At 35.3% G+C, this 14,560-nt stretch overlaps 2 protein-coding genes across 3 annotated transcripts in view; one reads left to right on the top strand and one right to left on the bottom strand.

Moving 5' to 3' along the window:
* The window catches only part of LOC113675325 (uncharacterized), a 40,266-nt gene extending 37,476 nt beyond the window's left edge, over nucleotides 1–2,790 (top strand). For both annotated transcript variants that reach the window (XM_089209198.1, XM_089209197.1), the window contains exon 42: nucleotides 528–2,790. In XM_089209198.1, the coding sequence (XP_089065324.1) occupies nucleotides 528–893 (366 nt within the window). In that variant the 3' untranslated portion in view covers nucleotides 894–2,790. The remainder of the gene's footprint in view (nucleotides 1–527) is intronic.
* A 3,111-nt stretch (nucleotides 2,791–5,901) lies between these two features.
* LOC113675314 (uncharacterized) lies at nucleotides 5,902–12,735 on the bottom strand. The gene is made up of 3 exons (XM_089209201.1): nucleotides 11,858–12,735; nucleotides 7,090–7,297; nucleotides 5,902–6,744 (listed from the first exon to the last, which is right to left on the bottom strand). The coding sequence occupies exons 1-3, from the start codon at nucleotides 12,344–12,346 to the stop codon at nucleotides 6,572–6,574; spliced, it is 870 nt and encodes a 289-aa protein (XP_089065327.1). The 5' UTR covers nucleotides 12,347–12,735; the 3' UTR covers nucleotides 5,902–6,571.
* Nucleotides 12,736–14,560: the final 1,825 nt, after the last annotated feature.

Raw genomic sequence — 14,560 nt, 5'->3', positions numbered from 1 at the left:
AAAAAAAATTCAGATAAATTGTTCATCTGATATGAGGATCGTTTGGGACGCGGTCTCGTTGAACATTGGCTGAACTTTGTTTAAATGTTCGGTCTTTTTAAGGAACTTTTAAAAGTTCCGATGTTTTTAGTGCATTGAACATGCCAGTACTGACCTTTGTTTCTTCAAGGAGCTTAAGCTCCTAGTATCTCCTAAATTTGATTTGGAGGTCTATCTCTCGCCGCACATGCAAAATCACAACGCGTGGTTCACCAACAGCTGCAGCTAAGATTGTCGTCTAAATTATTTATCTGAGTTTAGAATGCCTTTAAGCTTAACTCGATAGATAGACGAAAGAGGAGTTCGACTTCGCCACGTCACAGATTGAGGCCAGGTTGCTAAACAACATTCAAAATGGCGGCGTCCTAACTTGACTCTTTTTGGTCACATGCGTATATGTCCTTTTCGGTGGTGGAGATGATAAAGGACATGCTTTCTGGGGCATATATCATCATTTATGCTTGTTTTTTTCCTGCTCCTCTTTTCAGCATACTGGTGCTGGTGGAAGTGGTAGTGGTCAATCGCTTTCCTCTCCGGGATCTTGTCTCAGAAAATTCCGCCACAATCCTTTCTTTGAATGCCATGGTCGTGGTACCTGTCACTATTTCGCTAACAAATACAGCTTCTGGCTCTCCACCGTTGGACAGATGTTCGTTGCACAGACGCCAGAGACCCTAAAACCTGGAAATATCCTGAGTCGTGTCAGCCGTTGTACTGTTTGTTACCGGGTTGCCAGCAAAAAGAAGAAGCGTCGTCATGCCTTGTACCCCAGAGTGTTACCAGTACAGAAGAAACTTTCTTCAGCGTCACTGAAGCTTCAATCAGCGGCGCAGCGGCTGTCACGTCAGTCGTAGGTAATTATGACAACTTGGATTCGGACCTGACTATGACCAATATAAAACAAATTGAATTTTTAATAACCTTTTTCTTGCCTCGACACAAATGCTTCTAGTCAAAATAAGCTGTTTGTGACAGTTTTGTACTTGTTAAAAGCCGTTTCACCAAATCTTAAACCCTTTCAGTTGAGTACTGCTGCTTCAATGCCAAGAATGTCCAGATTGGAATATAAAAAAGCTCACTAAATACGAGAAAAATAGTTATAGCGTATTTACTTTTTAACCACCTCGTAGTATAATGATTAGTTCTTGTGAAAGCACGTTTCATAATCATTACAAGAACACTGCGTCACTAGGACATGGAACAATTGCCATGGTACGTAGTTGCTAGGAAAAGTACCATTGTTTGCTACCAATTTGCATTGCAGTTGTGTTTGAGGTTGTTAGTTTGTGATACGTGAAAGTTTGGAGTACTTTTCTCTCAGGAATTTAAGTTGAAAATGATAGTATTTGCCTCTTTCTTTAGTTTAGTCAAAACAATTTTTTGTTTTGTTTTGTCTGTTTGACCGTTTTTGAGGCTAATTAAAAAAAAAAAAATGGTTCAAAACTTCGAATGGTTTAGCGTCCTTTTAGTAGCACCCATTTCCACAATCTCTGTATTTTAATGAGATTATAGTAGCCTAACCGCTTGACTTCTCTAATTTTTTTCCTCTTATTTATGTTTAATTTTGATGCCATAGCTCAAGTTTCGTTTGTAATCTCAAATCAACGTTTGTTGTGTGGCCAAAGCGTTACAAACTTGCGGTACGGATTACCTGTCCGGCGTTTATTAATACCTCTTTATCACAATTATAACTTTATTGAAAGACGTTTTTCGTTTTTTCCTAGTAGTTTTGTACTATAAATAGCCCCGATATTCGATCAAACTTAAGTTGGTCGGGCGATGGTTTACCGACTCTCCACCTATTGTCCGCCAATTCCCCGTTAGTCTAATGTCGGTCTAATGTACACCGAGCTGCCGATTGATTATCGATTACGTATCGAATGAGGCTACCTCAAGTATATTTCTTAGAACCGGACAGGTCATCTCAAAATCCGTAGTTTCTATACTTTTGAGCACAATGTCGTCTTCCTTTGACATTTTTTCGCATCACAGAAACATTTGAAACTGCAAATGCTCTGGTTAAAAAATTCATAGGAGACAAAAAATGACTGGCGGCAGTGAGGATCAGGGAGTTATTTACCCTGACTTTTTTAAAAGCTGGAAAATCTAATGGTATCAATGACTTTCTTCAAACGAAAGTATTTAGTTTCCACAAATATTTTTATAGTTTCCAACCCAAGCATTCGAGCACAAAAGTCGAAAGACTGTTTCAAATTTTGCTAACAGAACGATAACAAAAACATAAAAGACAACCGTTCGGAACGACTTCTCGTTTTCCCCAATTTTCATGTCGTATAGGTTCAGTTAAAATCTTAACATGTTCAGTTTGGGGAAGTAAAAGGGGAAAGTCGTTTGACAAGCACAGTTGTTTTTCAGTGTTAGAAATATATTTCAAAATTTTAATTTCCCTCTCAAGTAATAGTCTTTCATTGGAATGTCACGCAACAGAGTGTTGCGTGACATCCAAACATCGCCACACGATTAGGTTGTAATTCAGGGTCTTAAAACGCTTGTTTTGTCATATTTGTTAGATAAAATGAATTGGATCGAAATTCCTAATTAGACTAGTAGATCCTATAAGACATAATAATAGTAGATTTTTTTCTATAATAAGCTTAATAATCTTTTGAATGCATTTACGAACTGTATATTTTAAACTTGTGTTAGCTATTAGATTTTTTTAAATTGTAAAATTAAGGTCATAATGTTGATTGCAATTTGGGGTATCATTAATAAAATTGTTTTACTGTACTGCGTTAACTGGTTGTTCTTATTTCAAATTTTGTATGAGCTAAAAGACCTTCGTCAGTACGAAAGATTCATCTAAATCGTCATGTTTAAGTTCGTAAACGTAAACAAAGATTTCTCTCCACACGTTAACGATCCACCGTCCCAACTTATAATTTTTCGCCAAATCTACACGCAAATGATAGGAAAGTCGCAAATACATTACTGAAGAATAAAACGAGGCCGCCTGGGAGCCAAAATTGTCATGAAATCTTGGCTAAGGATGCGACCGCAGCAAACCTCTCCCCGACTCGTTTCAGATCTTCCTGCGGGCAGAGAAACGTGCGTCCTGCAGCGCTAATAAGGTCCATGAAAGCAAAAAGACACGGAAACTTGGTTAAAATCTTTTACTATCCAGCCATTATGCCATTATGACAAACAAGCTTAGTATAAAAGGATCTCTTTTTTATGGGAAAAATTGTGTCGTTTGTCTTGACTGTTTTCAAGATGTACATTTGGACTGCGTTACGATTCAATTGCGATATTTTATAAAAATGCTACCAGGAATTTCCAAAGTGTACATACAAGCCATAGTAGAAGCAATTAAGTTTTTTGAGTAACAAAGGGGATGATCCCAAGTGGGAAAGAAAGTTCGGATCAATATCAGTATCTGGGCAACTGCCCACCTACCCCTCCCCTAACCCAACATTAACCTCAAGTTGTTGTCAATTGACTCTGGTTGATTTAGGGGAGGGGTAGGTGGGCAGTTGCCTATTGATATTGATCCGAAAGTTCTATCTTTCCTACTGGCATAGCCAATCAGGACACAGATTTGTTTCTCTTTGCCTGCCAGTATTCCATTCATGCATTTGGATTGGTTCTTACCTATGGTCTATTGGAGAAGAGATGCACAGATGATATATAAAACAAATACAATCCATTGTTGTCATGGTTATGTTTAGCAAAATATCACAGAGGACGTCCAATGTGGTAAGAACATCAGTGACACACTTGGCTGCACCTTGTGTATCATTTTTAGTTCTTACCACATTTTGACATCATTACTCTTTTGTTTCTGACTATAATCTGACATCATCTGTGGTCAATTACTGAACAGAAGCATGGCAACATGGAATCTATCTTTCAATTTCATTCAATCCACTGGAGAGAAAAATGGGTAAAATCACAGTAAACCAAAATAAAAGATGTCGGCTCAGTCGTAGTATTTGAGCAACTGCATTCTAGCCCCTCCTGTAACCCAACGACAATCAACTAATAATATTGTAGGGTTACTGTTGGATTGGGGGAGGGGTAGATGTGCAGTTGCTTAGATATGGACATTGATCCAAATTTTTAGGATGAATTTAACATTTAGCCAATGATAGTCAGTGCTTGTGTGCATGGACAAACAAAATAATGAGTGTTTCAACAAGCTGGCTGATGTTGGTAAACTTTGTATTTCTAAGCAATGTTACAAGCTTACATACTATATTAGAATTTTGAAACCTACAACTGCACACTACTCCTACAATACTGTCATCAATGAATGCAATGAAGAAACAGCAACACTATGCAGGGCTTATTTTAGAGACAGAACATGATCCCCTACATTCTTCATATAAGAATTCAGTTGATACTTTAAAATGTGTCATTAAATTACCTAATAGCAAAATGCTTGATTTGCACAGCAAACCAAATTTCCAAGCTACAAATTCAGAGAGAAGCTTTTTTGTTTCAGAAATATGTATAATTTGGTATATATTATGTATAAAATATATTTTATTAACTGGTCAATTCTGGTACAATTACGTTGATTCAGCACTCTGCAATCCAAGAGTTCAATAACTTTTTCCATTAGCAACCACCAATGGAGAAAACAAAAAGAGGCTGTAAGGCAAAACCCATTCATGAGAACTGGCACACAGGCAGTGCTAGACTGCAGATGACAGGCTTCAGTTAAAGTGCCTGCTCCAGTCACAATAAAACCTTGTAATAGTCCATTTTACAGTTGTGAGCTTGGTTGCCAAGCCTTTGAACAGGAATGAGGCTAAGGGTGACCTTGTTATGATACAAACCTTGCTGCTTTTCAAATGCAAATTACTTCGTTATCATGCTAACTAGATACTGGTCTCTATCACAACAAGGTCACCTTCAGCCTCACTCCAAATCAAAGGCTTGGCAACTAAGCACACAACTGTAAAATGGCCTATTAGTTCATTTTAGAGTTATATACTTAGTTGCCAAGCCTTTGATTTGGAGTGAAGCTGAAGGTGATCTTGTTGTGATAGAGACCAGTATCTAGTTAGAACGATAACAAAGTAATTCACATTTCAAAAGCAACAACATTTGTATCATAACAAGGTCACCCTTAGCCTCACTCCTGTTCAAAGGCTTGGCAACCAAGCATGCAACTGTAAAATGGACTACTCTTCACCATGTAAGTGCTCTGGAAAGTCTTTAACTTAACCCCCTATAACTATTACACCAAATATTCAAGACTTATATATCATCTGTTTACAGTTCAGAATAATTATTTTATAATACACGAGTTAAAGAAATCAATTCAATTTGAATTAGTGAATTTCCATAAATTTTTTTTCAAAAATAAGCACAGAAAATGAAGTGGAATACCATTGAAATAATTTGCCTTAATGTTAATTTCTGTTAATTACTGTTTGCTTGTGTGAGAGGAAACAAATAAATAAAATTTTAGATGATTGTAAATTCTTTGTTATAATAATATCAATGCTAAAAATCATTCTGTTACTTAATTCAAAAAATGGCACACACTGTATGTTTCCATCTCCTTAAACTCTTGCCAGATAAGTTGTTTCACCAATTTAGATGAAATTTCCTCCATATTTAATCCCATTTCATAGTGCCCCTTCATTTTAAAGTGAGTGAAGAATAATTAAAACAATTTTAACCCTTTAACTCCCAAGATCTCCTTACTGTCTGCCAAACAATTCTCATTATGTTAGTTTGGAGAATTCGGTATTGGATCAATTTGTAATCCCATAATTGACATTTTTCTTATTCTCATCACTTGTCTGTAGGATATTGTATAGATATAGTAAGGAGAAATTCTATCTTGGTCACTCATGGAAGTGAAAGTGTTAATAGCAGTACTGTGTTGCAGAGCTCAAGGGTTCTAAGCATATGATTTGTATAAAGCCCAGAGGGTACATCCATATGGCATAAATAAAAACAAATCTTTTGAAAAACAAACTAAAATGACACAAAATGTGGAAACCTAATGACATTTGTCCTTATAGATTAAAACGTTAACAAAGCTTGTTAACATGAATATTTACACCTCTTGTTTTAGTAGAACAATGTACAAAGAAAATATTTCATCTTCTATACCTTCTAAACCTTTAGCAGCTAAGATGAGATCTACCAAATTATTCTTGCCTGAAGGCTTGGTCACAGATCTTCCCTTTCATAAACATCAGAGCTATCTTTCAAAATATGTGTCTAAATATAAAAATATAAGTGCTGACATTGGGAGTCAGTCCCTAATATACATGTTCAGTAAAGAGTTGCATAAGCCAAGTTCAGAGCAGTTGTAACATTTTTTCAAGAGTAATTTTCTTCTTAGGATCAATACCTAATCTAGAGTCTCAATTTATGCAGTACTGTAATTGCCTCATATCATATATTTGAGGAAAATTTTTCTAACAGTGTTTTTGGCTACATATTTATAGCACACAATGGTTACCAATCCCTGAATCTTAAAAAAAAATTTACATAACAAAAGTTTTCACAGAGGAAAGTATTGTAATCAGAGAACCTAAAGCCAATATTATCTACGGTCATTACTTAAAGAGTTTGATATTGTGTTACTGGCTGATACTGTCCTTGGGGTTACTGTAGTAGCTATTGATTGAAGAAGTCTTGTGCTCTGCTTGCATTTTTCCATTGGATTGAAATAACTTAATCGGCAATCTTCATCATTCCCATTCCCTTCAATCAATTCTGTTAAAAAGGAAAATAACAGTTGTTACTAACAGTAACAGCATATCATAAATATTTAATCCAAAAATACATTGGTGATAAAAGGGAAAAGCCACATATGCTTGGTAGATTGCTTAGTGCTCTTCTATCTGGACTACATTCTGGATCACACCCTGGCCCAATCATTTTTTGTGGCCTTTGGTAACACAGTCTACTTTCATTTCAGACCTTAACAGGGTATGTTCAGGGATTAAACCATTTAAACTTCTCTGTCCAGATTTTGCCAAACATCCACACAGAGAATACTTAAACTAACTCCATAGACTGTGATCATTCTCCTTTATAAACACAGTGTGTAATACAAACCTTCAGCACTATAGCAGTTAAAAGCTGAATATCCTACTTGCACCAAGTCTTCATCACCTGGTGGGTTTGGTGGAAGATAAGGGCACTTCTGTAACACAGTCTCACAAAACTTCAAACATTGCTTTCTCTTGTGGGTCTTGTAATGATCTTCAATTTCATCAATAGCTTCAGATATTTTTGTGTAGCAAATCCAGTTCTTGTAGGCTTCCTGTGGGAATAATGATCAAATTAGTATTGTGCACTAACTCTCTAGTTTCTAACACTAATTTTCATCCCATGTTTCACAGTTTAGTAGAGCTTTTAATGGCTTTTGATCTCTCACACTGTCAATTCAATTTTCCAGAATACAATGATTTAGTCCTGCATCTTTCTGTGGTAATTAATGCCCTACACATATGCAAAGATCTTGCAAATCTTCCACTGCAACCCATAATTGTAACTGACACATCAATTTAGATGCATATCTCCCACAATCAACAAACAGATACATGTATTTTTTTCATGTTATAGATCCCACATTTTTAAATAGAGAAGTTGGGGGTGACACATACAGTTGTGGAAGAGGATCAGAGATTATCCCATAGTGCATAGCATGATGTGAAGTCTGCACAAGACATTCTCTTCCAAGAGTAATTAAAATCCTGGCTCACATATTTCTAACTTTTAACCCTGACAGTGATAAGCATCTAACTTCTTCCAACAGCATCATCCCTGAATCAAACAGTAAGGTTATGAGAATATAGGAAATGATTGCAAACTCAAGATCCTCTAAATTTGTTAGAGAAATTCTACTTGTAATTACTATAAAAAATGTATAGAGAACAGTATGGAAAACTTGCATACTGATGTGAGGGTGTTGGTGGTTAATCAATGGACCAGTTATGATAAAAGCTGAAGACTGTGTTTAAAATCATACAGTGTGATGCTGAAAAAAGAAAATAATTCTTATTCCATCTGTTGACTTTAAAAAACATATCTTTGACTAAATTGTCCAATAGAACCATTTTTCCAAAGGAAATATCATTTGAATCACTTGGGATAGCATGGGCGGACAATACAGAAAATTATTGTTAATCTAATTATCATCATTATTATTATCACAAAAAAAGAAAGTATAAAAAAATTATTCAATGTCTCTTCAATCTATATAATACCATATGAACTTTATGTATAATGGTGGAAATAATTTCTCCTTTCATTTTATCTGTGCAGTTAAAGCATACACTCTTTACTGTATTAATTACTTTACAATTCATTTGGTTTGTTTACATTGTACACGAGTGTAATTCTCTCACCAACATCAGCTAAAAAATTCCAAGAGGCCTTACACAGAACTCAGACTTTTGTGATACTTTGTAAATCACTGAATAATTTCATCCTTCATTTTAAAATAAATTTCAAGCATCCTTATAGTGATCATTTTCAAAATCCTCACCATCATCATGATAATTATTACCATTATTAAATATTACTTCATGGTAAAAAAAATTACTTAGCATAGAAAGAACATGTACTGTAGCTTAAAAAAAAACAAATCAATTTACATTAATTTCTGTGTCAGGCAAAAATGAAATTTAAATTAAAATAATTCAAGTTGAATGGGAATTTTCTTTATTTAAGAATAACAACACTTTTTCTGGAACAAGGAAAAAATAAAGATTGAGGAAAGAGTAGTATTTTTACCTTGTACATTTTGGAATAATTTTCTGAACCTGTGTTTATAAATATTTCTCAATTTAAAGTAAAACCTTGGTACATGACAATTAACAAAATGGAACAAGCAACCTGGGGGTTCAGTAATACAATATAGTTGGCCAAAAAAAATAAAAGGCTGAACATTACTTAAATCAAATCAAAACAGATGTTTAAATATTTGCCCTTAAACCTTTAGAAGCCATTAAAGCTGAACATAAACTCCTTACTGATAGACAAGTATGAAATTAAGTATACAGGCTCTATATCACAATAGCAATCACTGTTATAAATATGGTTTTAAATTTTTACTTGTAAATAGCTTATCCTTACACCAGAATGGCAGCTTTTTGTTTTAAGAATTACAGGACGCTGCAATTTTTTTCTTGACAATATTGTTAGAACAATCTTTTCTCCATGGGCTTTTGTACATTGAAATTTAATGGCTAAAATGCATGTACTCTATACACACATCTTTACCTCCAAAGAGGAGTTTGTTAGAATCCTCTGCAAAGCTTTGAGAGGAAACTATACAAACAAATAAAGCAACCATTGTACATGTACTTTTGGTACAGAAAGTTGAGACTATTGACACTATACACCATGAATTTTGAGAATATTTAAATTTTTGTTAAAGGGAAAGCCATAAAATTGGATCTTTGTTCAAGATAAGATTATCATCTCATAATCATTAGCATAACACAATGATTTTTTTTCTGAAGCAGAAAAGGATTGTAAAATTGAAAGGTTTACTTGAGAAATAATATTTGTGTTTTAGTGCTCCTTAAACTAGCAAATTAAAATTACAATATTATACTTTTTTTCTGATGGAGAAGGCAGGTGAAGACAAGAGTAATTTTGTATTTGAAATTAGGACTCCACTCATTTAAATGTGGTGGGTGGCTCTGAGTGGTTTAAGGTTTAAATAAAGTGAAATTAAAGAGGTTTCAATCTTAAAATGGGTTATCACTTCTGCACCCCATGGATGCCAAAATTTTCAATTTTTAAATGAAATAAAAAAACTTATGTTACCTGGGTAATTAATGAAAGACTCTCCCCAAGTGGAAAGCAAAAGTGTGCTACACGAATTTGACAATCTCAAATCTCTCAAGTTACAAATATACTGAATAAAAAGTATATATTGTGACATACTAAACTCTGAATTAACTGTTACAAATGCGTTATCTTTTTTCGTTTTTTTTCCCTAAATAATCAGATTTCCTTTCATCTCACTTTAGGAGAATTTGGTGAAAGCTTAATGGAAGACATAGCATAAACAAAGACACTTAAATTTCATTTACCTGATGTTAGGAGAAAATAGCACTTCGTCATAATATCCTATCAAAATTTTAATGTTTGACAGCTTGTCTCTAATAGTTTGACAAATACGGAAAATTTGCAAACCAGTGCTAAATCTAAGGTACAAATATTATCGAGGAAATCCGCAAAAAAAAATATTTACAGTGTATAACCCCGTTAAGAAAAATCGATAACCTTTAAAGACACAGACGCGACTAAGCTGAAATTTCAAACATCGTAACTCTGATTGCTCCTCGAATCCAAACAATGATCTGAACGCCAGAAGATTAAACGCAAACACAACATTGTTGCTTCTTCAAATACAACCTGCGCGAGTTTGAGTTTCTACCCTGAATATTTGACGCACGCCAAACACTGTAAACATTGTACTTCACCTGATTGCTGGGGCGAAAATTAGGAAAAGAAAAGAGGAGAAGTGTTTTATGCTAAGTCTCCTAAAAAAAATGGTTTAAGTAGATAAACATTTACCCAGGAAAATTTTTTTTGGCGAGGATATCAAACACAAGAGATAAAATATTTTGTTGTACAACAAAAGAGCGCTCTTCACAGCAGGGTGTACTATTAGTCTCGCGTATTTTGCATTCTCGAATAGCAATATTTTTTATGGAAATAACCTATCTTTGAGAAATGCGCTGTGCATCTGTTTGCCGTTGAAGAGGAGCGAATTTATTGACACGGATATTTTTCCTTTGTGTGTGTAGACCTTGCGGTTCTTCAAAGACGGCAGACAATGTGAAGGTTAAAACAGTATTAGAAGCGATAGTACTTAGAGATTGTTGATGCAGTTAAATAGTCTTTAGGCCGCGATTGTGACATTTCTTTAATCCTATTCTATTCAAGAGTGATCATGGGGAATGTCTTTTTTTTGTTTGAGACGAGGAAGCCAATTCATGTCAGCTGCGCGGTTAAAACTGCGCGAACGCTTGAGTCACGAATGAAAATAAAAAAAGAGTTCATTGAAAAAACGTAAAATTATCGTTTCTAAATTGTGGTCGATTATTGGCCTTTTCAACATGAAATGCAATAAATGTGATTTCGTCGTTGTTTGGTTCAAATACATCGAGGAAAAACGATTTTCCGGAACAATTAAAAAATATATTTACTTTCCTCATTTTGTGGTACTTTACTCGACGTAAAAACAGCTTCAAACGTGAATACGACGTGATTTGTAGCAGCAGGGAGGTTCTGAATTTCCTTCCACCTGCTTGAGACTTTTTGAATAAAGGAGGTACAAACGTAAATGCACAAATAGCGCCTTGTCCGTTTTAATTCCTGTTGCCTCCATTCACAGACCTCAAACCTCTTTTAGGAGCGTGCCTAAATTATGGAACCGAAAGAAGACGTCACGAACGAAGGTCGCAGTGATTTTTCACGCTCTGTGTTCACCATCAAAACAACCGAATGATAATAAAAACCTGATAAACAAAAGCAGAGCTCCGCTGTTCTTTCTAATTTCTTAACAGAGAATTTGATTAATTCAAGGAGTGAGAAAAAAAAAATCTTTTCAATCGTCGTAAACTAAGTGGCCCAGTGCGGCGAATAAGGGTTTGACAAAGTTATTTTCACATTATAGTGTTATAACCAGCGTGATCGGACACGGGGAAATGAAATAAAAACGATCGCTGAAGTCCTGAAGCAGGTTAGCCTATAAAGCGTACAATGGACTGCGACAAATATACGAAGAACTGCAAACATTAAGCGTTTGCGTCCTTCATTAAAAGGACATAATGTAAATTTGTGCGTTTAAATTACTTACCAGACAGCCGCGGCATGTTGATGCTGTAGAGTATGTGTACGTTTCCCAGTTTTCCCCACAATCGATACGCTGTAAAATTCCTTCAAAATTATTGTAGTTTCTTTCAGCCTCTTTGTCCTTCTTTTGTAGTAAGCTTATGCTTTGCCACTCTTGGCAAATAGTTCTGTTTTTCAAAATTCCATTCAAAGGAAAAGACGAACAAAATTCCATGCCGTATGAGGTATCTTCCGTGCGGTTCTCACAATCCACACAAATACAAGCTGCTTCAGTCCAGCATTTCGAAGAGGTATTTAGTGGCATTCCGCAACAACGGCGATACTTGCTATCGATCTCTCCGTCAACACCCGATATTGCAGTCCGAGTGAAAGGCATTAAGAAAACTAGGAGACACAACGAAACAGGGACCCGAATTACGAGTTCCTTGTAGTTAAACAACTGTCGACGGCTTCTACTCCATGCCAAGAGGACTCCCACTTCTGTTGCCCGCATAAGCGATCCGACGCATTGAGAATTGACCACGTAGATGAAGATTCAAACGGAGCCGCAAAACGTCTTGAAATCTTGCGAGAATCATACGAGGTCGAAATAAAAATTCGTTTTCCTTGAACGTGGCACTATGCGTGTGAGAAAATTCGAACCGAGCGCGGCCTCAATTTGTGACAGAACAATCAATGAAATCTTTGTTATTTAGACACGGCTGTTACTTTCGTATTTAACATCCAAAGATTCTCCTAAAGATCTCCTCTACTGACAACTGACTCCAATTCAGAAATTTGTAAACAAGTCTGTTAGTATGAGCGGAAATGAGCAGCAAATTTTTCCCTCTGAGACCGAGACAAACAACGCATGTGCCGTGACAGTTGTCACTATTTGTCCCTTGAGTATTGGGAAATAATTGGATATTTATAACTCACCTAGCGGGATTCGTCATAAGTAAAATATCCGGAAAGAAACGCCGATACTGACGACAATACACCATGACAAAGCAAAAGAAGTAAGGAAGATGTTCAAAAGATGACAAAATGTTTTCCTTATCAATAAACGAGACCAAGAAAATTCAATTTTATAGGTATAAATTGGTTGCCTAGTCCGTAACCTTGGACATTTCGCACTGAATGGGCAATTGTTTAGAAGTACCAGAGCCTTGTTTCTCTGATATTAGAATGTTTCGCTCTTTTCTTTTCATGCTGCTATCGAACCTGCGGAGAATTATCTTATCCCTTTTTTCCCCTTTTTTTTTTTAATTCCCCTTTATCGAGGCCTGAGGTTGTTCGAAGAAAACGAATTCAACATTTGCTATCATTCGTCCAGGCAATATTTTTTCAACCTAGGACTGTTCTAGATCAAAATCTCATTTTTGGAATACCAACTTGAATTGCCCCGCTGTTTATCGTTACGATAAGGTGGTACCGTGGCAATAATAGATTCAAGAAGCTTTTAATATTTTGTTACGGCGTACGACTGATCCAATTTATTAATTTTTTTTAAGTGTATTATTTTCGAGTTCTTTCCTTTAGTTTCTAGGATCTGCAGGTAACTGATCATTTTCATAACAATTGTAGATTCACTCACAAAACCTCTCAGGAAACCTCTGCTGAATGTCTTTAGTTCAATCTGGCTTATTGTAACTTTTGTAAAATTTCACAAATGCTGTAATTGTATCATCCAATTGTGATGAAAGACTTCTTCAAATTGGAGGTCATTTGCAGTCGAATGATTTTTTTTTTGTTCGCAGAAAAAGTGATGGATCAAAATTCCATGACTATCATCAACGCCACTTAATGTTAAATTTTGAATTCAATAATTATTTGGTCATTAAATTTGCAGCTCCAAAAGTTAGCTCTGAAAACATTTAGCAAATTTGCATTCTATCGGCTGCCAATGCAAATGTTTTTCATGCACACTTTCCATAAAACAAGTTGATATTCTCTTGGTTAGGAATATTCTTTTTTACGTTATCTAAATTTGATAATGCCATAAGACGTGGATACGACCGATCAAATGTATAGCTACTTAAAAGTTATTCTCTTTTTAAAAGCATTCTTTTTTATCTTCGTTTCTGCCCAACATAGGTTTTTAAGTTTCAGTATAGGAGACTAGGCAACCACTCCTTGTACAATTAATTATCAGGAAGTGGATTATCTTATTATATCTTATCTTAATAAAATTATTAGCCGAGCGCTCTTCCAAACGCAAGTTGTTACACTCAAATCTGATTATATTGAAAAATCTAAACAGGACGTCACACCCAACTGCTGATTTTAAATAAATGAATGAACCTCTGTTTCAATTTACAGATACAAACATGGAATACACGTATGTTGGATACGTTTCTTGAAAGATGTTGCATGAGGTCTGGGATTCACGGGAAAATTGTCCGTCGTCAAATTTTAAGGGAAAAACTCAATGGGATACTGCCTGAGCAAACCAAAACAAAAATATGGTCTGCAAACTAAAAGGGTAAATAAAAAATTTACTCTAACCAGGGTTAGTTACCGAGGAAATAACAGAAATGATAGAAGACAATCTCTCCTGTCACATACCCTTCATTGGAGCAAATGCATATAAAAAAAAAAACTAATTTCAAGACGTAAGTAATTCTTGTTGACTTTTAAAAACGAAATAAAAACAATAAAATTCCCATCACATCCGTCAACAGAATGTTTCTCCTTAATATGACCCCCCAAAATAAGAAAAGAAATG

Source organism: Pocillopora damicornis, chromosome 6 (genome assembly GCF_964200805.1).
Source record: "Pocillopora damicornis chromosome 6, jaPocDami1.2, whole genome shotgun sequence".
NCBI lineage: Eukaryota > Metazoa > Cnidaria > Anthozoa > Scleractinia > Pocilloporidae > Pocillopora > Pocillopora damicornis.
This window is presented reverse-complemented; position numbering and strand designations above follow the sequence as displayed.

Excerpts from the sequence above, each read along its gene's own strand:
- LOC113675314 (XM_089209201.1), bottom strand. The coding sequence starts at position 12,346 with ATGCGGGCAACAGAAGTGGGAGTCCTCTTGGCATGGAGTAGAAGCCGT. Across the intron at positions 7,298-11,857 it reads CAACATGCCGCGGCTGTCTG|GAAGCCTACAAGAACTGGAT; the intron begins GTAAGTAATTTA and ends TTATTCCCACAG. Across the intron at positions 6,745-7,089 it reads TAACTGCTATAGTGCTGAAG|AATTGATTGAAGGGAATGGG; the intron begins GTTTGTATTACA and ends CCTTTTTAACAG.